The sequence below is a fragment of the Gigantopelta aegis genome, chromosome 6 (assembly GCF_016097555.1).
Source record: "Gigantopelta aegis isolate Gae_Host chromosome 6, Gae_host_genome, whole genome shotgun sequence".
Classification (NCBI taxonomy): Eukaryota; Metazoa; Mollusca; class Gastropoda; order Neomphalida; family Peltospiridae; genus Gigantopelta; species Gigantopelta aegis.
In genome coordinates, this window is record NC_054704.1 from 93,119,184 (window position 1) to 93,146,495 (window position 27,312).

The following is a 27,312-nucleotide window of genomic DNA, read 5'->3' on the forward strand; positions in this document are numbered from 1 at the left end:
TTGTAGGTGTCCACGACGGCCTGGCGGAGCTGCTGCTGTGTCACCACGGGAGCAGGGCGTTGGTTCATCATGCGCTGAACCTCGTCCCACAAGTGCTCGATGGGGTTCAGATCCGGGCTTAAAGCTGGCCAGTCCATTGTGATGATGTTGTGCTGTGCCAGGAATGCCTGGGTGGCCCGTGCCGTGTGTGGCCTGGCGTTGTCGTGCTGGTAAACCATCTGACGGTGATCTGCGAAAAAAGGCACCACCACAGGCGTGAGCACTTCGTCGATGTAGCGCTGTGCTGTGACGCCCCTGCCGCGTCCTCGGCCGTTGTTGTCGAAGATGACAGGTTGTACACGACGTCCCCAGGATATGGCACCCCACAGCATGACGGAAGGCCCTCCCCAACGGTCCCTCTCCATAACACACGCATCTGTGAAGCGCTCACCTCGACGCCTCCACACCCTCATACGACCGTCGGCCCTATCTAAGCAGTAGCGGCTTTCGTCGGAGAAGACGATGTTCTGCCACTGTCGGTTCCGCCACTGTCGATGCAGAACAGCCCAGTTGTGTCGTGCAAGGCGGTGTCGCTGTGTGAGACGTTGTCCAATGTACGGTCGACGACAGTTCAGATGGATGGCGATCAGACGACGTCGTACCGTGGTGTAGGAAACGGGGCGGTTGTGGGTTCCCACTGTCTGCCGGGCTGTTGTGGTGGCTGGTACGAACCGATCACGCATGTGAGTTCGGACGATGTAACGGTCCTGGTGCTGTGACGTCACTCTGGGACGGCCGCTACGTGGACGGTCGACGACGTTGTTGTTCTGTAGAAATTGGTCTATGAGACGGTAGATTGTCGAGACATGGACACCGAAAGCACGTGCAACCTGCCTGGCATCCATTCCGGCCTCCAAATTCCCCAAAGCTCTATGTCTGGAATCAGCGTTAAGTCGTGGCATCGTTGTATCGCTACTCGTAAAATGAGTTGAACATTGCAGTCTGGCGTTTCTTTTATACCCAGGCCTGGTAGTGTTTCACGTGCAATTCGCATCTTTCATGATCCACCCGTTTTGCATTCCAGATCGATTTTGGTCGTTTTTTTCATGCGTTATGTGGAACTGGATACGCTGACAAGATGGCTATTGGTCAACTTAATCGATTTGTACATAGTTTATTCAAATGTGGGTTTTTTAATATTTTAAAATTTTCGCGTTTCTTTTGGAGTTAAGTATATATCATACACACATGCCTGTGCCATAAAAACACTACAAAATGTCGGTACTATAAATTAAACTAGAAGAGATAGCTATCTCATCGCTTTTGCAATTTAAAATACATCATGTCAATTGCTAAATTTCCTTACCATTTATGACAGCCAATAGCCTATATTATAAGTTGTAGAAGCATCACGATGGGTATATGGCTTTTTATGTACCCTCTGTGTGTTCTTTTACCCACAGCCGAAGGCGAGGGGGTAAAAGAGCACACAGAGGGTACATAAAAAGCCATATACCCCGAGAGATGCTTCTACAACGAATTTATCTTGCCGACATGTTAAACCATATAGCCAAATAATCAAAATAATGCCAGACAATAATTGTTAACAATTTATTAACGGAGCCGTACCACGCGGACGCGAACGAAACCACTTGCCAGTGACGAAAAAATGTTTGTAATACGAAATTGTCTGAAACAGATATTAATTAAAAAACACACCCAAAAAACCCTTCTTTTTTTATCAGCAATGTATGTAATAAAAAAATAAAAATATTTTTAAAAACCTGAAACAAACACAACTGTTGCTAATCGCGCATTAATACAATAACACCACGACCGTAATTAGGTGGCCGAGTTCAACATTGCAGCTTTTAAAAGTATTGAAATAGTGTATTTTATAGTAAAAATAAAATTAATTATGTATACTTGATTGATTATCAATGTTATTTATAATCTAATTATTGCTTTAGCATTAACTGGGGTGGCTGGAAACTGTTGGAAATTACAGACGGGGTATAAGATAATTTGGCTCCGCCCACAGGGGTATACGGGATTTGTCCAACGGCAAACAACCAATGAGATTAAAGAATTTTACATGAAGGCGAGATAAGTATTTTTGTGCTGGGGTGTCGTTAAACATTCATTCATTCATTCACTGCTAAATTTGATATTTGAGCGGGGAGTGTATATTATTACTTCACCCTAATAAAATCATAATTAACATATTAACATGTTATTTCCACCAATTTTAACTTTTTATGCAAAAGCCCCCAAAATAACAGGTCATGTTGCAGGAAACAACAAAAGTAAAAAGTAATAGCTTGTAAATAAAGAGTCCTTTGCATTGTTTTGGATACTGACATTGAATGAATGAATGTTTAATGACACCCCAACACAAAAATACACATTGGCTGTTAAAAACGTTAAGTACATAGAAATATGATACTGACTTTGAAGTTCCTCGGTATCTCGCGCTGTGAAGCGTTGGCAGCACTGCTCTTTGAGTTCTGGCTGTCGAGCAGGTCGCTGGTGTTGATGTCCACATGGAACAGGTAAAAGATGAATCCAAACAGAGCCGGCCCCAGCCCATTACAGAGTCCTCGGATACCAGTCACCACGCCTTGAGCAACACCTGTAGTTTACACAAACAGAAACAAATATAAACTTTGTGTTGTTTAATTGAAGATGGTGATTTGAGGTCAACAAACGTTTTAGATTTAGACTTTTAAAAATATAAAACACACATTATAAATGTTGTCTTGTTAATCTGTAATGTTAAATTTAATAGTTTATTTACCGAATGAAGGAGATAAATATAATCCATCATATACAATCACGTGGGATAGAAAAAGTACACACTTATTGGTGAACTGTAAAAAAAAAAGGAAATCTAGATGGGTCCTGGAAATTCTTGAAATCCTAGGTTAAAATCTGTGCCATCTGACACATTTTAGAGAAAAGGACAATTAAAATGTGAGGAAACGCAATGTTCCATGAGAGGGAAACAGCTGATCCGAGGAGAATTCCAACCCCTGATTGGTAAAAATGTTAACCCTGAGGCTGGGCAAACTTCATGAAAGGTTAACATTTCTTTTCTTTATTCCGTTTATGGCCTTATATGATGGATTTTTGTATTTGTTTAGTTTTTATAAACTGTAGCAGTAATTATTCTCTTTTAATTTTAATTTTAATTTTGTTTTAATGAGTATAAAATGTCAGATTAAAGATACCCTGTTGATCCGGCTGTGCGTGAGCTGACACGAAGGCGCTGATAGCCGGGTATGTGATACTAGATATAGACGCTAGGCAACCGGCCACCCACATCACCCTGCAAACAACACACAAACAAAACAGTTGTAACATTATCACTGTATTTACAAAACAATACAATAATTTTAGATCTCAAAGAAGGCGCTGATAGCCGGGTATGTGATACTAGATATAGATGCTAGGCAACCGGCCACCCACATCACCCTGCAAACAACACACAAACAAAACAGTTTGTATTTACAAAACAATACAGTAATTTTAGATCTCAAAGAAGGCGCTGATAGCCGGGTATGTGATACTAGATATAGATGCCAGGCAACTGGCCACCCACATCACCCTGCAAACAACACACAAACAAAATAGTTGTAACCTTATCACTGTATTTACAAAACAATACAATAATTTTAGATCTCAACGAAGGCGCTGATAGCCGAGTATGTGATACTAGATATAGACACTAGACAACCGGCCACCAACATCACACTGCAAACAACACACAAACAAGATTGGTAATGCAATTAACACTGTGTAAACAAAATAATACAGTAATTTAAGAATTCATCTCTCAAAATATGAAACAGTAAATTATGTCATGACACATTTTGTTTACAACATAAGTGAAGAAACTTAGTGCTACCACAGATGCTACTCTTTTTTTTTACTAGCAAGATAGATAAGTCCGATATGAATATTTTTAGTCAGGACAGTACATTCCAAAGATGTTGATAAACCAGAAAAACATCTTTTGCCTTTTATAGGTAATCCCTGCAAATAGCAACAAGAGATACTACACTCCACACAAACTGGGTTTTTTTTAGCAAGTTACATGTATGATCAAGATAAAATAGTTGTTTTAATTGCAATTGCAATGTCATAAATGTCTGGTCTTGTTCAGTTTATGATACAGATATCTTGGCACAGGCAAGAGGCAAGTGTGTATAATACCTTACTGATATTATTAAAATATGTTGACATACATTTGGAAAGATGACTTATGAATAAACATTAAGTTACTTAATTGTTTTGTGGAGAACATACTTTCACACAGACTAAACATCACATACCCTGCCCGATACCAATTGTGGGGCACTGCTTGGGATGGGTTAAAAAAACTTGACATGTCCACCAAGGGTTGTCAATATAATGACCAATGACATCTTGCCCTCTAACCCAGACGAGACGTCTAACAGTGGTCATGTTAAATAAGATGGAATGCAAATAAAAGTACAAATAAATAAACAACAAGTACTGGGTGTATTATTATTATTATAATATTTAGATCATCTGCAATCATGAGAATATTTTTGTGTGTAACAACATCACTGCACACCACTTAATTAACAGCTATGAGGATTTATGGTACAACTGTTAGAGAAAACAAGAGTAAATATGTGAACATGTCTTACCAGTGTTTTGAGCCAAATCCATAGCAGGTGAGCTGCATGATCTCGAACACCAGACCGACCAGAATGGCCTGCTTGTGGCCGAAGTACTTCATCAATAATGCTAGAATTAATGTCTGAAAACACAGAACAAAACATAAAAAAAAACACAAAACAAAAAACATTTTGAAATATGAAAGAAAAAAGGAGACGACTATTTAGTATTTTTAGTTCTTTTGCTGTTACTATCTAAATATTGCATGAATGAAGTTTCAACAACATCCCAGCATAAACAATATACCACATACTGGGTGTTAAACAATGGTAAATACATAATAATTCAATACTTTTTAAAATTATTCCCCCCACCCCCCCCCCCCCCCCCACACACACACACCCAATTCAATAATCATTAATAAAAAAACCCAGTATAGGTAGCTGTTAAAAGTACAAATATAACAGTAAGTAATTTATAAAGTTTTTGATTAAAACCAATTTTTTTTTAAAAAATTTTATACTCATATTGGAATCAAAAAATATACCATGAAAAGGTTTATTCTATTCTACACCAGCTTATGTATAATTGATAAAGATTACCGATTTTTATTGTTGCCGTTGTCACCAAACATGTCTTTAACATGAAACTATGATTAAGTATACATTTGAGACAATCAAGGTAGGTAAAATGGAGATGTGAGATGTACCTGAGCAAGGACAGAGAGCACTCCTATTAAAGCTATGAAAGAAGCTATCTGATCTGCACTGAACTTTACAATCTGAAAACAAGAGTTAAAAGCCATGTTAAGTTATATCATATTTTTAAAAGCTTTAACAAAAAAAGAATACAACAGAATAATTTTAACTGCTGCCTATAATTCTCAATGTTTGTCAATATAATTAAAAACAAAATTCTAGTCAATAGTTAGCAATCTAATTTGATACAAAATTTAAAAACAATCCAACAAAGTTTGAAAACTGATTTATCCAGCTAATTATTTTTTTGTTATGAAAATCTTTGTTTTTAATGTGATATAAACTGGTGATCATTTAGTCTCAGTTAACTTATACACTACAAAGCAATCAATTTCAAATATACTTATATCTTTAGATTGTATGGCTGTTGCTCTAGGAGCAGCCAATCGTATGTCTTTAAATTGATAACACACAGTTTGGTGTAATTGGTGTGTGAGATCAATGCATGGGGTATAAAGCCTAGATCAAGTTATACGTTGTGTAGTGTGTATTAAAAAACCAGTCTGTGACTGATTATTAGTCGGTCCAACAGCATTTGAAACATGCGACTGAATTTGTTCCGTCGCAAACGACGGCCATTGTATAGTGTGAATAGGTCATGGCTCATGACACGAGGCGATCGTCCAGTTGCGTCACATCGTCTAATGCCATCTAGGCTTAAAAATGAATGTAATGCACATAGCCACATGTAATCTTACCAGTTTAAGATACACGAAAAAGCTTGAGTATTCGCCTGCTTCAGGCAGGTATGATAAAAACACTGTCACACACAGAAGCAGAATTAAATGGTCCTGGCCAATCTTTTTCAAGGCCTGAAACAAAAATAATACAAGATATTTAACAAGGTACCATAAAACATTGAGTGTTGTTCACAACATTATTCACATAAAAACACAATTGAGTCAGTCTAAAAAAATAACAGAAAGTAATATTTTCTAAGTACCAGTTTATTCTGACTAATTGTAAGAATTGACAAAGCTTACAATAAAGAACAAATAATAAACATTGCTGTAATGCAACCCAAACAAAAAACATTAACTACTATATTTCATATCGAGATCTACTAGTTACAAGTTTCAGTTTTTAAATTCAGTTTATTATAAAAAAATAATTTAACTAATAATTTAATAACTATTAAACTACTGAATTAAGAAATAGGAACAATAAAAAAGGAATATCTTTTGACTTTCATGAAAATTGTTTAACCACTTCCCATTAAATTATATGAGTAACGGATATCCATGCCAAACCAAATCTCACTAAATAAGGGTTCAGTCTACACCATTACACAAAAGAATTCTTGAATTACATTTGTTTCACTAATTTTTAATGGAAATATTTGCTTCATATTTGAACAGGTAACAGCTCAAAATTTCAATCTTTAAAACCGATCATTCACTTAGTTTGTTTGCCATGTCAAGTTATTGTTCAATACAATTGCTTATGTCAGTCATAAAATATAGAGTATATGTCATTCAGTAGGACTCCTCCATTGTTAAAATGGCATAATATATTTCTTCAAAATGGGTCAAACTTGTAAACTACATTAAAATGGTTCACAGTAGTTGCTAAAAAAAAATTAAATGAACAAAACTTGGCCTTTGAGATATTCAGGTTGTCCATACAACTAGTGAGAACATGCCATAGGTCAAGCTATGTATGAAAAGAAAACTATTTCTGTTTGAATTTTGCGCTGGTAAACAGTATAACGTGGAAAGGTGAGAGAGCAGCTTTAAACCACAAGTTATCCTACCCCGAAGGGATCTGCTTTATCCCATGAGATCTGTGAGCCCCAGCTGGCTGGTCGAAGTTTCTCCGGCAAGGACTCGGGAACGGCAACCATGATAAACAAAATATCGAGCAGGGCAATGGATGACGCGAGCCAGATGACGAGATTTTCACTGTAGTAGTTCTGGAGGTAGGCACCAATAGCAGGACTGGTTACAAGACTAGCAGCAAATGTGGCAGACACCTGTCAAGAGAATAAGATGGAAATCAAAGTAGGTCAATTCATTCTTTTTAATTTTTAATCCAATAAAAAATTATATAATAATAGCATCACTCCCTCCCACCACCAACCCCATGAATAAAAGAAGAAAAGGGCAACTCAATAACAAATATAAATTATGCCTGCACATCCTGGTTTATATTTAAAAAAGCAGTATTTTATGATACAGATGACCCAATTCTTTGAATGATGTACATGCAATGCATGTAATCCGATATTCAATGGGCACAAAGACAAAAACGATGGTGTCACATTTTCCTGTCATCAATATTAGAACAAGATATGGTGGCTGTGTGTTTGGTCAACTTATAAAGCCGAGGAATTCATATATTTGCAATGGTCTTGTTTTCCTGAGAAGGCTTTGTACAAAAAGTTCCTGGCCTCCATCTTAGAGACAGATAAACCCTTTACATATGTTAACAATGTTGTTTTTCATTACTCTCTAGCAATGACTTATTACGAAATCCATAAATGACTGTCACTGAAAATGTTAACCATAATTATTCCTACAGTTTATTTTAAGAGATGTAAAATCAGCTGGCTTTTGGGATTGTTTTCATGAGAATGCAAACAAAAAACATATTATATATTCCAGGTATTAAAGCTAAACTGAGCCAAATGTGTAGGGTCTATTTTGCTGAACATGAGAGTAGGTGCCTAATCCTAATAAATAAAATCTTCACTATCTTCATAAATATTGTAACAAACTGTATAGTTGAAAATTTATCAACTAAAATTCCAACCAATTCCCAGCACACTATTGGACACTCACTAAGCCATAAGCAGCACTACGATCTTCTTCTGATGTGATATCAGCCACATACGCAAAGACCACGCTGAACGTCACAGCAAACACACCGGAGATGGATATCATGGCAAAATACCACCTGGAAGTCACAAGGCAAAATTAATGACAAAAGATACATGATTTTATTTTGTGCATTTAATATTTCTACAATAATGTTAATAATTATGGAGACATAATATTTCAGGAATGATTGTTCTCTTCATATTTTTAAATATTATAGTTATATACAGGCCTAATAAGCAACACAAATATATTTAAATCGTAATAGACCTTCCTAAAGAAACAAGAAGATTTTCTTTTTAAAATATTTAATACAATTATTGGATTGTCAAACAGACTGTAGGCCTATAAAAATGGATCTACCATATTCCATTCTGACATCTCTTACATCTCAGGTGAACAGTTCATTCATTCATTCATTCATACTTGATTTTTTATCTTACATTTAATTAAGGTTCAAAAATTAACTTGATTTTTCTGCCTATGTCCAATTAAGGTTCAATGTCCAACTTGATTTTTGTGTCTGTCCAATTATGATTCAACATGTTGAACTTGATTTTTTTGCCTATGTCTAATTAAGGTTCAACACTCAACTTGACTTTTATGCCTACATGTGTACATGTATGTCCAGCTAAGGTTTAACAATGAACTTGATTTTTGTGCCTATATCCAATTAACTTCAGTTTCGAGCCTACATACAATTAAGGTTGACCAGGATTAATGGTGACTTGTTTGTTGTTTGAGAGAGAAAAAAGAAAACCATATGTCTGACGCCATATAACCGTAAATAAAATGTGTTGAGTGCGTCATTAAATAAAACATTTCTAAGGACCACACAGATTTTGACAGGAAACCCGCTGTCGCCACTTCATGGGCTACTCTTTCCGATTAGCAGCAAGGGATCTTTTATTTGCGCTTCCCACAGGCAGGATAGCACAAACCATAGCCTTTGTTGAACCAGTTATGGATCACTGGTCGGTGCAAGTGATTTACACCTACCCATTGAGCCTTGCAGAGCACTCACTCAGGGTTTGGGGTCGGTATCTGGATTAAAAATCCCATGCCTTGACTGGGATCCGAACACAGTACCTACCAGCCTGTTGACCGATGGCCTAACCACGATGCCACCAAGGCCGGTTTGTTTGAGAGAGAGACAGTGTAATGGTCTTACAACACTGCAGTGAGACATTAAAAGCTATTCTGGGTGGGAGCCGGTACTGGGATGCGAACTCAGTACCTACCAATCTTAATAGGAATGGTTAATCTCAAGCTAAGAAATAGTTAAAACTAGCATGTTACTAACCATGGACTGAGCCTCATCAGAGGAAGAGGAGCACACGTGAAGGTGACCGTCAACACCAGGAATGGTTTGCGTCCCCACACATCGGACAGAGCCCCTATCAGAGGGGCGGCAAGGAATGACAGCATTCCCTGAAACACACACACACAAACACGTTTAATACACCACACATATTAGTACTCATGATAACATCATCTGTTTGTGTTTATATCCAATTAGGATCAGACATAACAAGAGCGGACCCAGGAAACATTTTAGGGAGGGGACCTAGCGAAAAAGGGCACATAGAAGAACTCCCTGAAAAGGGTACTTCAATGAAATTGTAAATAAATTGTTCAAAATGGGGCACATTAATTTTTTACCGGAATGAACAGATTCCCCTGGTCGCCTCCCTTGGATCCACCCTTGCATCACCCCAAAATATGACATGGACTTTTGATGATGTAATTATTTATTTTCAGGGCTCACCCTGTCCATTGCCAAATTAGCCAACTGCTCCTTTTTATTCAAAATGGCTAGACAATTTAGTCTTTGCCTAATAAAATTTTCCTCAAATGAATCATATTTTAACAAATTTCGGAAAAATGTTTTACATTTCTTAAAATTTGTTCCAGTGTAGGCCCTCATTTTCCTGATTATCTAATTATGAATTTAAGATTCAAGCACACTGTCCTGGACATGTAGCTAGCTGCATTTGCACTCAATCAAGGGTTGCTTGTGGAATTTTAAATATTTGCAAAACTAAGTTGTTTACTGATGAAAAATATGTCTTGGGCAAAAATCCTAAATTGGTTGAAATGCCAAGTGATAATTTTTAGTGTAAGAGCAAAGAGTTAACGAACAAATCAATACGAAGCAAGGGCAACTCTCATAACAGTTAATAACTGTCTTAACTTTGTTATCAACAGGATCTGATTGGTGTAACACAAATAACAGACAAGCTCTGGGAAATGTGGTAATCACATACACAGTGAAACTCGTCTAAATAGGACCCTGAACATATCGGAATCCTGTCAAAACGGGCCAAGTTTCATAGTCCGAAATGTTTTTAAATTCTAAACAGTGGATGCTGTCTAAATGAGATAAATATTAGGTCTCTGTTTTGACAGGTTTCACTGTACATCAAGTCCAATAATGAAGGAAAACTAAAATAATAATAACTACCTTCACTCCCTGGATGAGTCCATTCATGAGAAAAGTATGATGTGGAAATGTGTCATTTAATACCTGTGAATATAACCAATGCATTATTAACTTATTACAATATTACAAATCTATGCAAGTTGCAGTTTATTACAGAACTTAAAATATTACACAGTACAACATTAAATTTAAATTTAATTAAGTATATTTGAACACAAGTTAATTATTAAAATTATATATATATATATATTTTTTTTTTTAAAGAGATAAAGATAAAAAGGTTTCATTTATCGAGTGTAAACTGTATAGACAAAATGTGAAAAAAAAACCTCCACCCAAAACCATTACTCATAAAAGCAAATTAAATAATCATTGTTAGAGAAATAATTATGGGCATACATGTACAAAAATAACTGGGTCATTTAATTACATGTATTTAACCTGCATATAATATACAGGACAAGGCATAACTCAAACTGAATGTCAATATGCAGTGAAATTGTGACAAGATGACATTTGTAAGGGTTAACTGAACATGGCTGTAACATTATACAACATATATTAGTGTTTTCCCTAGAAATTTGGCAAGGCATGGGAGACACAACACTTTGGGGGCATTTTCACCATTTTCAGGGCACTTTTTTTTGCATTAAAGACAACAATTTTTTTTTAAATAAACGTAAATGTAATTAATGTTCTTGTTTTAATAAATGAATGGCAAAATATATAACAAAGATATTTTTATGAATTAATTAATAAAAAATTGTAGTGTTTCATCAAGGCAATTTTAGAATTAATTATTGAAAAAGGCTGGTTTAATCTCAGGGCAGCATGGCGCTGATTACGGCAAGATGGTGGTTGACTATTGAGGTGCTGCATGCTAAAACAAGCTAGGGAAAACACTATATATGAACAACATGCCTCAACATGAATCTAACATACAAGTTTAGTAATGAGAATCCATTGTTATGTCATACTTCAATGTATTTAACCCACATACTAGAAAAATATCCTTGAAAAAGGACAGGGATACAGGAATGTCAAATTTTTTTTATGTCTTCTATCAAGTCGTGGCATGTTCTTAATGAGATATTGTTAGTTTCAAAACCTTTAAATTAATTATTTGTAAAAGTGACTTTGGGTGCATGTTTTAAAATACGAAGTGCCTGTGGGTGAATTAAGAACAATCTACCATGAATATGCAGTTACACACGCAGAAAAGGAATACACAAGCCCAAGGCTATACATGTATGCCATCAAATGACCGTAAATAAGAATTTTTAACCAAAGGGATGAACACATGGATAATTACACCAGAGAGTCCAGCCTTTTGAAAGACAAATTTAACTATACAAGAATTCTGTGGAACTAAACGTCTTGCCTGCCATAAAATGTTTTGCGGCGCTGTGATAAACATCCATAGGTGCAGTAAACAAAGTTTCACTGACCTAGGATTTATACTTCAAGAGAAACCGATCTTAATGCAAAAGTTGGCCATGTCACTGCCACTGCCATCCGAAAACTAATATATATATCGCACCTGTTTACTTTGTACAGGCAAAAAGAAGAAGGAAATATTTTATTTAACCTTCTGACTACTGCAGGCCAGATATCTCGCCCGACGTCACGTCAGTCGATATACTGTACACTGTATACAGTGCATTCCCCAATTCATATTTTCCGCCGTTTTGCACACGACACTCACCGGAAACGGAAATATAATTAAAGAAATTTTTCGGCAAGTATATTCGCTTGACAACAATGGCGGCACGTCGCGGTAATTTTCAGGGATCAATAGCTGATTGTAACAGCTAATTTGATAATAAATTTGATCGTTTTACCAACAACGAAAATTAGCAAATATTGCAATATGAATCGTAGTTCGGGTTTAAAAAAATATTCTGGTCAGAAAACCACAGTTATCGGGAATAATGGACATAAATACTGGACAGCTGGCCACAAATGCCCGTAAGTAAACGCAACTTTTTCTATTTTTTGCCTAATTTTAATCACCATTAGCCGATCTAAAATAATAAAAATTACAAAAAAAAGACACGAAAATAATACTTACCTATTCATATATGAACTTTATTTCATGTATTTATAAAACATTTAAGTGAATATATGTGAGTAAAAATTATAAACTTGTACCCACTCAAAGTGGTTTTTGTTAAAAATTAATCCAGTAGTCTAAAGGTTATCAAACACACTCAACACATTTTGTTTTATGGTTATATGGTGTTGGACATATGGTTACGGACCACACAGATATCAAGAAAGGAAACCCTCTGTCGCCACTTCATGGGCTACACTTTTCGATTAGCAGCTAGGGATCTTTTATACGCACCATCCCACAGACAGAATACCATGGCCTTTGATATACCAGTCATGGTGCACTGGCTGGAGTGAGAAATAGCCCAATGGGCCCACCAGTAGGGATCGATCCCACATCGACTGCGCATTAAGTGAGCGCATTACCAATGGGCTACCTTCTGCCCAAAGGCAAAAAAGACAGCATACTTTTTAAAAGTATAGGTCACTGGTTAATTAATCAGATGAGAGTCAAACAGATAAAACTGCATTTAACACACCAATGAAGAATAAACACGCATGGGACTAAGACCAATCTGAAAAACAAGATCAATGAAACAAATAAATAATCTTTTCTTCTTAACTTTCAGTCAATACATGCTGATTAACAAATACAAAAATGACAAAACATCGAAATAGTTCTCATATGAACTTACCGAAATAATTGGCTGAGTGACTAAACCCCAGGCGAAAAACTCGAGGAAAATAACAATAAGAGCATGGTAGAGGCTTGGCTTGGTAACTACGGAGGACTGAAAAGATAAAACATGATATATTACATGCAATTACTTGAGACACAAATTTTTATCATTTAAATATAGAATTAAAAGAAGCTAAATGTGTAGGCATACTATAGGAATTACATACATGTACAAACATTTTACATACTAAAGTAACAAATTCAATAACTCAGAGCTTATAGTTAAAATCTTAAAAGTATGACAGCTTAAAATAAAATTTGCAGACACTCAAATGGGATTTAAGTTGTCCACACCAAAACGTTTATGTTTCAAGTATGGTTTGAAAATCTATTAGGACCCACTGGACTATTTTTCATTCCAGCCACTACCAGAGCACCACGACTGGTATATCAAAGGCCTTGGTATGTGCTATCCTGTCTGTAGAATGGTCCATATAAAAGATCCTTTGCTACTAATAGAAAAATGTAGCCGATTTCCTCTTTAAAACAATATGTCAAAATTATGTACCAAATGTTTGACATCTAATAGCCAATGATTAATAAATCAATGTGCTCCAGTGGAGTTGGTAACAAATATATATATATATTAAAAGAAAGAAAAAGTGGCACTTCCTAGAAACATGGTCAATCAACAATCTTCTTTTTTTTTCCTTTAGACTTAGACTTAGAGTATTTTTACATTGTTTTTCTTTAAGACAAGTAAACTGAAATTTGATTATACATGTGCAGTGAACACTGTCCAAACAATCATCTGTGTAATCCATACTACTATTTCTGTTGCACTACATGTACATGACTGTGTATGTAGGAATAATGTCTCTTCTTATAGTTATACATACTACATGTATTATAGATGCATAATGGCTCGCAAAACTGCAAGTAATGTACATTAACATTCTAATTTTGTTCATGATTAGAGTACCAAAAATTTATATAAATGCTACATATTACATAATACATTTGATATGCAATATTTAGTTTATTACCTACATATACATAGTTCAAACTTAAAATAGTTCATTTGCACCCATACTCAAAAAAAAAAAAAAGAAGAAGAAAAAAGTGTGTGTGAATATAATACCAAAGAATGAATGAATGAAAAATACATCAGCTAGGGTGTCAAACAATGGTAAATGTGTAAATAAGTGATGATCAACATCAGTGTAAAAATCTAAGAGTTGAATTAAAAACAGTGTAAAGAATTGGGCAAAAAATACAAATTTATATCACAGATAAGTAAAATTAAAATTTAGAATAATATTCATTATCATATAATATCTTACATATTCAGTGCAATCAAAGTGTGTGATATTTTTCGGATCACATACTTAAAGAATTTGATAACTTTGCAAATCAGACACTAGGTTTATTGACATTTAAGCAAACATGCTAGGGTGACACTCCATAATTGATGTATGCATTCATAGTCATCAAATAAAAGCATTTCAGTAGCAATTTTACATTGAAAGCTGTTTACTGTTCAGAAAACAAAATAAAGCGTTATGCACTAGTTTATTTCGATGTAAGGACATCCAAAATGACGTCATTTGAGTTTGACGTCATTTCCATTCAAAAAGACACCGCGCCACAAATTCTTATGTTATTTGAATATTTAGTAATGACAGACTGGAGCTAAAGTTGCGTGTACAATTTACAAAAATGTGTTGTATTAAGCTTGAGATTATATCATAACAAGATTATTACCCTCGTGTTTTTCGGTATCGTCAATATCATATATTAGGAATAAAAATAATGTATTATGCTTGCCAGAGCTTCTATTCCTAATATATCATATTGATGATACCAAAAAACTTTCTGGTAATAACCGCTATGTATTATGAACAAAGAATATAATAGCAAGTAAATACACATATACATAAAGTATAGGGTGTTCTAGTAGCTACCATTATCAATGTACCAGAATAGCTGTATATATTCACAAAGGTTGAAAGACTCCTCAGTCATGAAAAAGGTTTTATTTACCAGATGTTTGACAACAAATGTACCCTATAAACATACATTTATATGTGTTTTGCTCCCCCCCCCCCCCCCCCCCCACCCAATACACATTAAGGTATTTGTGTATATCATAGACAGAGGCCATCAGTTACATAGAAAGTTGCAACTGCCTCACATAAAGATAGAAATAATTATCAGCCAGCAATAATCACGATGTAAGTTCTATTCATGTAGAAATACCAGCTGTTGTCGGGCAAATCAAAATATAATAACAGTGTATTTTAGTACTGAGCTACAGGTAAAATCGACAGCTGGTGCGGCACTGCCATCTGATACAATTATTACTGTTTACAGGTACAGGGACATCACACATCACTGCAATTACGCATCAGCTGCATGCATCTAGTTTGTCTTATAACAGGATGTAGTGAGTGTTATAGTGATGTAGTACAACATTTGGCATATTCTAGGGTCAAAATTGTTATCCCTACATTATTTTTTTACTTTTTTATTAAGGGCATAATGAAATAAATACTAGATTTTCATCTCTGCACGCACTCCAAGGATAAAGAACAACACCTGTTTTTTTATTGGTCCAAAAAAAAAATGTTTGTCCTTTATGTTCAAAAAATATCAAATAAAAAATATTTTTTTTAAAAAACAAGTCACCTTTTTATTTTGGTCGAGTCAGATATCAAGATTAATATGTTAAAAGATATATTTTAAAACTATAAGTTTCACTTTAAAATAAGTTACTGTGTCTTGCATGAGTGATTGTGTCAGGCGTAACCCAACATCACTATATATTGAATTTTTTTTTTTTTTAAACACATGTTAAAATTTAACCTATTATGTCTCTCATAAGTGTAATGTGTGGTGGGATTAATGCCCGTCAGTGGTAGACATATTTAGATGGTTCCCCATTACAACTAGTGCTTTAGCCTCTCAGTGAAATTACATAATAAAAAGTCCTTGCTCACTGTTATTAAATTCTACTAAAACATGTACATTGTATGTGGTACCAGTTGGTGACATATGGTTAGTCTCTAGACCAAGTGTCACAATTACCATGATGATATTAATATGACAGATGTCTAACAGACACAGCCTAGAATGTTATAGGGTGTTATTAAATAAACATTCCTTTCCTTTTCAGAGGGGTAGGCATGACCAGACAGGCCTATATGTATGCATGTCAGCCCAATAACGAAACAATCTATACTACTCAAAAGAATTTAAGGGTAAAAAATTTATAACCAAATAAGTTTCAGAGTGTATTAGATTGATGATGTAAACTACACCAATTTTTTTATTTATTGTTCCATATTTACAAAAAACCACAAATAAACGTCACTGTATACAAGAAACTCACATGACATGCTGTCAAAGTTGAAGGTTGTCAAACATGGATTTTACACATTAGAACATTCGTTTAATAGTGTGTGAATCCACCCCTGGCGCGAATACACTCGACACATCGTTGCCTCATGCTGTTGATCAGACGTCTGAAGAACTCTTGGGGAATGGCCTGCCACTCTACCATAAGAAGTTGACCCAGATCATGAAGGTTGGCCGGAGGGGCATGGTTATCCCGAACTCTCCTGCCTAATTCGTCCCAGGCGTCTCTATTGGGGCCAAGTCAAGCGAATATGCTGGCCAATCCATCCTGGCGATACCTTGTTGTCTGAGAAAGTCCGTTACCACCCTGGCGCGGTGGGGTCTGGCATTGTCATCCTGCAGAACTGCCCCGCCGCCAATCTGCTGAAGGCCTGGGAGAACCAACGGCCGGATAATCTCATTCAGATAGCGGATTCCATTCAGATTGCCATCCACCACATAGAGGGGAGTCCTGTGGTGGATAGAGATGCCGCCCCACACCATGACGCTGCCACCACCGAACCGGTGACGTTGTCTAACGTTAACGTCAGCGAAGCTCTCCCCAGGACGTCTGTAGACATGAACCCGACCGTCGTTGAACTGGAGACTAAACCTGGACTCATCAGTGAACATCACTCGACCCCACTGAACACGTTGCCACCGCAGATGAAGCGTGCACCAGTGATGTCTGGCCGTTCTGTGACGTGGTAGGAGTGGTGGTCGAACAGCCTGGCGACGGCAGCGTAGATTATTGGCTCTCAGACGATTGTGTATGGTTTGATCAGACACTCGAGTTCCAGTCGCAGTCCGCAGATTGTCACATAATCGGCGTGCAGTGGTTGTGCGTTGACGTAGAGCCATATTGGTGATGTAGCGGTCCTCTCTATTTGTAGTGCTTCGGGGTCTTCCCGAACGTGGACAATTTCGAACAGAATTCGTTGCTTGGTACCGTTGCCACAGTCGGCCAACGACACTCTGACTGACACCAAGTCTCAGAGCAACATTTCTTTGCGTATTGCCATCCTGAAGCCAAGCAATAGCCCTTCCTCGATCTTCGATAGTCAGTTGAAGTCCAACCATTGTCGAATTTGGAGTGTGCACCGTACATGAATGCAAGCTCCAATTATACGGAAATTCAGCATTGGGAACATGGAATACACGTGCAAAGCGTGCAAATGAAGCGCTTTGTGAAAAAGCAAGTTATGGGCACTTAGCAGACCTTTCGCTTTCGCCATAATTTACGTGCAAATGTAAGCATGTTTTCACCATTAGAACTAGTCGACAGTGTCAAGGACAGTGGATTTTAATTCATTTATGGGTTGCTTAGACCCACTTTCGTCAAAATGGAACAATACCATGCGTGACATTATGGTCTAGCTAATATAATTGACATTCAGAAAATAATGTCGAAAATATCGTCTGACCCTTAAATTCTTTTGAGTAGTATACATGAGCATAAAGGATTCATCATGAGTGTTTTTTAATATGAAAAATATCAACGGAGTCTATATTAATCGGTATTTGGCGAGGCCAAACAAGGTTGATATTTCACATAGTAAAAAAAATGTGTAGCAAATATTTATCCAATAACACTTCTAAAATAACACCAGTAATATGATGTCATCATAAATGGCACAAATGTAGTTTGGCATCATGTACTTTTAACTTATGCTCTGGTAAACAAGTCTTGTAGGCTTGTAAACAAATGACCCATTCACAGCAAAATAAATATTAACTGGATTTACACGAAATATCAAATGGATTTATGACATGGATATTATGGGTAAGTTATAGTATAAATGCCTGTTATATATATATATTTGTGTACATGAAGACCATTTCAATCTACACCCCCCTCCCCAACCCCCCAAATCCCAGCTCTTCAAAAAAATAGTCACTGTACCATGATTTTTCAAAAATAAAAATCTGTATAAAATGTCTTATGTTCTTATTTCCAATACTGGCACGATAACTAATCAAGACTTTCCTGTCAGTGTTGACATGATCGTGCAGGGGTCAGGGTTTCCTGTTGTGCCTATGTTCAGTAGTACTTGTACGACAAATTATTGATCCTCTCATCAAAAGCCGAGCAGGCAGATCTTAATGCCATTAGTCGAGACACGCGAGTGCAAATCCAGCAGCACACATGAAAAATGATGTGTTTGTAATACAACGGTAATGTCTTTATAATGAGGGAATAATGGGATTATTATACACCAGCTACTGATGGCATTTATTCCGTGTTGGGAATCCTACACATTCCAACTAATCCACATCTCAAAAGCTTAACATGTGAATCTAGGACCTGAATATCTGATTCAACTTGTTGGGAGTGATAGATCATGTTGGCTACATGTGTACATGCAGTAAAACGATAAATCAGACTCCAGTGGATTTAACAAATGTGCTGATTTAGACAGCTATAAATTATTGGAGGTTTTAGTGCTATAAACTTTAACTTTAAAGCTATTAATTGCCTACCTGTACCTGTATAGCAATACACATCGCTCAGTGGTCACACTAAAGCTACATGTATTTAGTGATTTGTACCTCAGCAGGTAGCTATATACAGTGAAACCTCTCAAAACCGGACACTCTGTAAACAGGAATTCCCTCAAAATGTTTCTTGCGGGCCCCTTTTAAATATCAGTACAGTAGAGAACCATATAAAAGATCCCTTGCTGCTAATCGAAAAAAATAGCTCATGACGTGGCAACAGTGGGTTTCCTCTCTCAATATTTGTGTGGTCTTTAACCATATGTCTGACGCCATATAACCCGTAAATAAAATGTGTTGAGTGCATTGGTAAATAAAACATTTCTTTCCATCCTTCATACATTTTCTAAAGATGCCAACAATATTATTACAATTTGGGAAAAAATATAAGAAAATGGAAATTCATAATTATTAAAATTAACAAATAGCTAATTATGCAGCCAGGATGATTAAACATGATACTTGAAAGTTTTATACATGTATTAAAAAGCAATATCATATGTTAATGATTCTGATGTGAAATAATGAATTGCCAACAGCTGTGATATTTTTTTCTTATCTCATACAGATACTGTATGTCGAGATGCCTTGACCACATACACATATGTGCGTAATATTTGACAGTAGCTCATTTGTATTACAGAGTGCCGGTTATGTGACATATCACATCTCGCATACTCAATTCCTTGCAATTCTAGCTGTTAACATGCACACACAACTTTTGTTTTTAATATAAAAAAATCAATTATGTAATTCTAAGCAGAAAACAACTCGGTCCGTTTAATGTACGTAGGCCTACAGTACACAAGACTAGCAATAAACAAAGTTGAAAATTAATTTTGTGGAGTTGGAAGCAGTCTATAACTTCTTAATTTTAATATGGAAGCACATGTTACAAACAGTGACTGTGAAGCAGATCTATAGACTCCTTGTTAGACATCTGGTGTTATGTTTTTCTTAACAAAAATGTGGAAAATTTGACACAAGCATAAAAACTCCTATCACTCCTGAAAATTTAGACTTCTAAATTATATATGGAATACTGTCAAAATTATGATGGAAAGCAAATGCTCCTTGTGAAAGCTTATTTTACTTTACACACTGGCAATAACAGGCTGAACACTTTACACTGGGTAGTGCCCCCTCCCCCCCCCCCCCCCCCCCCAACATGTGGTTAGAATCTGTGTATGATTAGTGATGAGTTGTGGGGTTTTTACTTTTATGTTGTTGTCGTTATTGTAAGTGTTTCACAGCTACAGGTATACTTCCCCATTAAAACATACATACATACATGTACTCTAAATGATTTGATTTTCAGTATATCTATACATACAATCATGTAGTTAGGACTGACATGTATTTCTTCTTTTTTAAATGCCCTGAATTATTCAAACTAGACAGTATGCCTGACACATGAACACACTGATAATTTGAATATATAAATCTACCAACTTCAAATGTATAGCTGATTGATGTGTTATATAAACTGAGAAAGGTTCACCTCTAACCTTTATGCCTTACAAACACAATTTGCAATTTTCTAAAATTGGCCATGGGAGTCTACATGTAGATAGAAACCTTGATTTATATTTTATGCATATGTTCTTTACAGTACTTACACGTAACAGCAACTATTAGAAATACTTTTTTTTTTTATTTAAACAATAAAACACTGAAATGCCAATTAAAGAAACCATTTTAAATGAACATGTCTTAATACAATGGTCTGACTACCTACAAAGAGATTCAATTTGAAGGAAGGAAGGAAATGTTTTATTTAACGAGGCACTCAACACATTGTATCGATTCAATTTGAATGCATATTTACATACACCAGACAGCGATGATTTCAAATTAAAAAACCTAACACCAGGAGTAATTAAAGTCTACACTCAAGGCTTCAGTAAAGTCTCTAATGTACAAGTAGTCAAAAGTCTGCAAACTTTGCCCAAGTCTTGAGTTTGGACTATAAGGTTTTATAACGTATAAAGCATGGGTCCAGGTTAAACAAATGAAAATATGGGTAAACTGAAAAAGTCCACTAACTAATGATGATGATGATGACCCTGATTTACACTTACGGTTTCTTCAGAGGACTCCTGCAAACAGATACATGTAAACAGCTGAGAACACCAATATTACTTTCGAATAGTTCAAATATTAAGTTCTACTTTCAAACAGTTCAAATATTAAGTTCTATTTTTGACCAGTTTAAATACCAAGTTTTACTTTCGAGCAGTTCAAATATCAAGTTCTATATCTGAGCAGTTTAAATATCAAGCTCTTTCAAGCAGTTCAAAATTACTTCTATGTTTGAGCAGTTCAAATATCATGTTCTACTTTCGAGCAATAAAAGTATCATGTTCTACTTTTGAGCAGTTCAAATATCAAATTCTGTCTTTCAGCAGTTCAGATATCAAGTTCTATTTCTGAGCAGTTCAAATAACATATTATACTTTAAAGCAATTCAAGTATCAAGTTCTATTTTTGAGCAGTTCAAATATCAAATCTGCTTTCAAGCAGTTCAGATATCAAGTTCTATTTTTGAGCAGTGTAAGTGTCCAGTTTTACTTTCGAGCAGTTCAGATATCAAGTTTGTTGGTAACTATATATAGGATATTCTCCCACTTGCCCGTTTGACCCAGGTGTGTAGAAATTGCTGAGGGCATGTACAATTTAAATGTTGCTATATAGTCCCCCAGGCCAGTTTGATCAAATTAAAGTTAGTTTTTTCAAGATAGTCCCATACAATGCACATCTGTTAGTCACATTGTTCTATCAAAATTTAATTTAATAATGGAAACACTAGTGACATTCTAAAAACTGTTCTAGGTTTCTAGTCCCTCAAGTCAGTGAACAAATTGTACACCTAAAACAAGAACTATATGATTGTTTAAATCTGAAGTAAAATGTTGTTTCATGATGAGTCTACATATGAAATTTCCTGTACAGTGTAAGGATGGATGACCATGCCGATCACCATACACTCATCCCTACCAACCCCAACTTTTAGTTGTTAGCCATCCTGGAATTTTGTACTCAAGTCAATTAAAAAAAAAAAAAAAACCACACACACAAAAACTGCAGGCACCTAACGTTTGGCTACTTTGGTTTTATGGTTGCGGCTACAAGACATTCATGAGCAGTTGAAATGTTTGTGGTAACAACTAGTGTTCCTTTAAACTTGTACACAGTAACACCAGCATGTACATGTAATCATACTGTTGAAATGTTTGTGGTAGCAACTAGTGTTCCTTTAAACTTGTACACAGTAACACCAGCATGTACATGTAATCATACTGTTGAAATGTTTGTGGTAGCAACTAGTGTTCCTTTAAACTTGTACACAGTAACACCAGCATGTACATGGAATCATACTGCTGAAATGTTTGTGGTAGCAACTAGTGTTCCTTTAAACTTGTACACAGTAACACCAGCATGTACATGGAATCATACTGTTGAAATGTTTGTGGTAGCAACTAGTGTTCCTTTAAACTTGTACACAGTAACACCAGCATGTACATGGAATCATACTGTCGAAATGTTTGTGGTAACAACTAGTGTTCCTTTAAACTTGTACACAGTAACACCAGCATGTACATGGAATCATACTGTTGAAATGTTTGTGGTAGCAACTAGTGTTCCTTTAAACTTGTACACAGTAACACCATCATGTACATGTAATCATACTGTTGAAATGTTTGTGGTAGCAACTAGTGTTCCTTTAAACTTGTACACAGTAACACCAGCATGTACATGGAATCATACTGTTGAAATGTTTGTGGTAACAACTAGTGTTCCTTTAAACTTGTACACAGTAACACCAGCATGTACATGGAATCATACTGTTGAAATGTTTGTGGTAACAACTAGTGTTCCTTTAAACTTGTACACAGTAACACCAGCATGTACATGGAATCATACTGTTGAAATGTTTGTGGTAACAACTAGTGTTCCTTTAAACTTGTACACAGTAACACCAGCATGTACATGGAATCATACTGTTGAAATGTTTGTGGTAGCAACTAGTGTTCCTTTAAACTTGTACACAGTAACACCAGCATGTACATGGAATCATACTGTTGAAATGTTTGTGGTAGCAACTAGTGTTCCTTTAAACTTGTACACAGTAACACCAGCATGTACATGGAATCATACTGTTGAAATGTTTGTGGTAGCAACTAGTGTTCCTTTAAACTTGTACACATTAACACCAGCATGTACATGGAATCATACTGTTGAAATGTTTGTGGTAGCAACTAGTGTTCCTTTAAACTTGTACACAGTAACACCAGCATGTACATGGAATCATACTGCTGAAATGTTTGTGGTAGCAACTAGTGTTCCTTTAAACTTGTACACAGTAACACCAGCATGTACATGGAATCATACTGTTGAAATGTTTGTGGTAACAACTAGTGTTCCTTTAAACTTGTACACAGTAACACCAGCATGTACATGGAATCATACTGTTGAAATGTTTGTGGTAACAACTAGTGTTCCTTTAAACTTGTACACAGTAACACCAGCATGTACATGTAATCATACTGTTGAAATGTTTGTGGTAACAACTAGTGTTCCTTTAAACTTGTACACAGTAACACCAGCATGTACATGTAATCATACTGCTAATATCATAATTGCAATGTCCCGAGCTATGAACATTCTGTCATTGCTTGACCTGCAAGTACATTAGGACACTAGACAACTCGGCAGTCAAATCTTACGGTCATCCACGATGACCAAATATTTGGTCTGGTAACCTCAATACATTAGTATTACTTGAGTTGTCTATTGGATATAACAGAAATCACAGCCTGCAGGTCTCAAAATGAGCATAGTGTCTGATAACCCATATATAGGTTAGTACCACAAAACACATATTTAGGAACGTAAATGCTTGTATTAGTGTATAAATTATAACATGTTTATTAAGTTCACCATTATTTTTACTCTTAAAGTCCTTAAATTCACACAAACACTAGTATTTTAGTTTTCATTGATGTTACTGTCTTCAGTTTACGTCTATCTATATTTAAACAATGTTCTGAAAGTACTGCTAAAGCAATACGTGTCCCCTACATGGCCCAACAAATTTTCGAATTGCCTAAGTTCAAGGGCCATAACTCCGTAAAACAGGTAAATCACCATAAAAATCACTCTTGATCTGTAACAGTACATGATAAAGCCATACACAAATTTACAGCTCAATATCTCGAGGCATTACTGGGAAAAGAATCCGGAAAACAAAGTTCAATGGCTATAACTGTCAAAAATGGGTAAATAGCTATGAACGTCAAACTTGATTTGAAACAGTACATGATAAGGCTATACACAAAGGTTCAGCTCAATATGTTGAGGCATTGCAAAAAAAAAGTTTGAAAAATTGTATGTGGAACAGATGGACAGACAGACAGATGCTGACTAAACTTATAGTCCCATCCACTTGGACCAGCAGGGGGACTAATAAAACATAACTAATCACAGTGTATGTTGTTGTTATTATGTATATGTACAGTGAAACCCCTCTAAACCAGACACCATTGGGACCAATATAAATGTCCGGTATTAAGAGGAATCCGGTTTAGAGAGGTTAAGTTCTGTACTGGTTCTTAAAAAGGGACTCTGTAGAACGTCCAGTTTTGAAGGAATTCTGGTTTACAGAGTGTCCAGTCTTGAGAGGTGTCACTGTCAGGGCCATAGCTAGGATTTTTTGTTTGGGGGGTCAAGTGATTAGTTAATAGTCTAAAACTCCTTAAACAGTTAAGAAGAGAATTTTCTTTAAGTTTCTATAATGCTTTCCAGATTTTTTTTAGGGGGGCAGCTACGGCCCTGACTGTATATGTTATACACCTTTTTCTTTGGTATGTGAAACATCAATTCATCAAGCCCAAAATTTATTAATTGTATTTTTCCAGGATAGCCAAGTCTAAATACAAACACGCCAGTAAACATTTTGTTTTCCAAAATTCAAAATTACTATTTATTGTCATAGAACTGAGTAGCAATTTCCGAATCCTGTATGGCATTTTGCACCTCATTATGACACAACATATTCCCCGTACACAATATACATATACTTATAAAATACCAAATACATGTAGTCGACTTGTAGTGAATATTTCCCACCTTAATTGTCATTTGGCATTTTTCATGGCCATGTTATTATCATTACATGTACTATTGTATTCAACAGATTTCCCAGCTGAGCATTCACAAGCCTGAATCCTGTCACAGCAAGTGGCCTGGGGACACTGTGTGCATGCAGAACAGCTGTCTGTGTACAATGTAGCTAGCCGCAATACCAGTCCATACACTTAACACTCATCAGTTATCACATTCGTGCTCCAGAGAGTTCAGTGCTAATTCATGGACAAAGCAATTTAAATAATGAAGTACTATTAGCTAGCAACAACACTACTGGTACAGCGGTAGTAATCTGATGCAATTAACCATTACGCTACATGCCGATTCTTAACAAGCTCTGTGCATGCACGGTATATGTGCTGTACAAAGGAAGCTCTTGAACTTTGCAACGGAAATCAGCAGTGCTATCATAAAAACCTGATGAAAAATTGACATGCAACTGCATTTTTAGATTTACTTTAGTACTAAATTGCCATCACATGATGATCTGATTTCGAGAGCTGCAAAGATACATACACAATGGTACCGGTATACATTATTTTGTACCCTTTCACCACTGAATACAAGTAGTGATCAATTCTGGAACAGACCTTTCACAGTATTAAAAAAAATAAAAATTGTTTTGTTTAACAACACCACTAGAGCACACTGATTTATCAATTATCGGCTAGTGGATATCAAACATTTGGTAATTTTGACATACTTATAATTTAAGACAAGAAACATGTTACATTTTTCCATTAGTAGCAAGGGATCTTTTATATGCATCATTCCACAGACAGGACAGTACATACCAGAGCCTTTGATATACCAAACCAGCCTCGGTGGCGTCGTGGCAGGCCATCGGTCTACAGGCTGGTAGGTACTGGGTTCGGATCCCAGTCGAGGCATGGGATTTTTAATCCAGATACCGACTCCAAACCCTGAGTGAGTGCTCCGCAAGGCTCAATGGGTAGGTGTAAACCACTTGCACCAACCAGCGATCCATAACTGGTTCAACAAAGGCCATGGTTTGTGCTATCCTGCCTGTGGGAAGCGCAAATAAAAGATCCCTTGCTGCCTGTCGAAAAAAGAGTAGCATGTGGCGACAGCAGGTTTCCTCTTCAAAACAGTGTCAAAATGACCATATGTTTGACGTCCAATAGCCGATGATAAGATAAAAAAATCAATGTGCTCTAGTGGCGTCGTTAAATAAAACAAACTTTGATATACCAATCGTGGTGCCCTGGATGGAACAAGAAATAGCCTAATGGGCCTACTGACGGGAATCGATCCCATACCGACTGTGCATCAAGCAAGCACTTTACCACTGGGCTATGTCTCGCCTCATTATTAAAGATAAATACATGTAGCCAGTATGTAAAGTAGGTCACTGGTAGACAACCCTTCTGAGCTATAATGTATTGCAGATCTCCTCTCATGACTACGAGTCAGAAATACCAAAAGTTTAACATCCAATAGTCGATGATTAATTAATCAATGTACTCTGGTGTTGTCGTTACACAAAACAAAAACAAAAAATAAATAATTTTAATTTATTATTATTTTATCATTGTTTAATGAATATCACAGACATTATGCCTCCAGTCATCTATATGCCACACATTCTATATATTCTAAAAGCCGAGAGCATTATGCTGTGGGCTTTAAGTCTGACCACTTCATGATTTTTGGAGGTCGCTGAATACATAAAAAGAATTTAATTGTAACATTTTGCGATCCCCTACAACCAATGATCATTAATTAGTGCTGTGTGGAAGGCTGGCTTCAATAATTAGTGCTGTGAGGAAAGCTGGCTTCATTAACCGAGCAGTGAGGAAGTCTGGTGGAAGGAGGCCAAGACAATTGTGTGATACCTGTAGATCTCTGTAGAATAATCAGGAAGGAAGGAAATGTTTT

At 36.2% G+C, this 27,312-nt stretch overlaps 1 protein-coding gene across 1 annotated transcript in view; it reads right to left on the reverse strand.

The window, feature by feature from the left end:
* Positions 1-27,312, reverse strand: part of LOC121374944 (hippocampus abundant transcript 1 protein-like) — a 38,138-nt gene that overhangs the window by 5,675 nt on the left and 5,151 nt on the right. Inside the window, exons 2-11 of the mRNA XM_041502089.1 lie at positions 13,391-13,486; positions 10,665-10,727; positions 9,504-9,631; positions 8,165-8,279; positions 7,138-7,356; positions 6,083-6,196; positions 5,336-5,407; positions 4,656-4,768; positions 3,210-3,307; positions 2,430-2,611 (exon numbers count right to left, since the gene is read on the reverse strand). Coding sequence (XP_041358023.1) covers positions 2,430-2,611; positions 3,210-3,307; positions 4,656-4,768; positions 5,336-5,407; positions 6,083-6,196; positions 7,138-7,356; positions 8,165-8,279; positions 9,504-9,631; positions 10,665-10,727; positions 13,391-13,486 — 1,200 coding nt within the window. The remainder of the gene's footprint in view (positions 1-2,429; positions 2,612-3,209; positions 3,308-4,655; positions 4,769-5,335; positions 5,408-6,082; positions 6,197-7,137; positions 7,357-8,164; positions 8,280-9,503; positions 9,632-10,664; positions 10,728-13,390; positions 13,487-27,312) is intronic.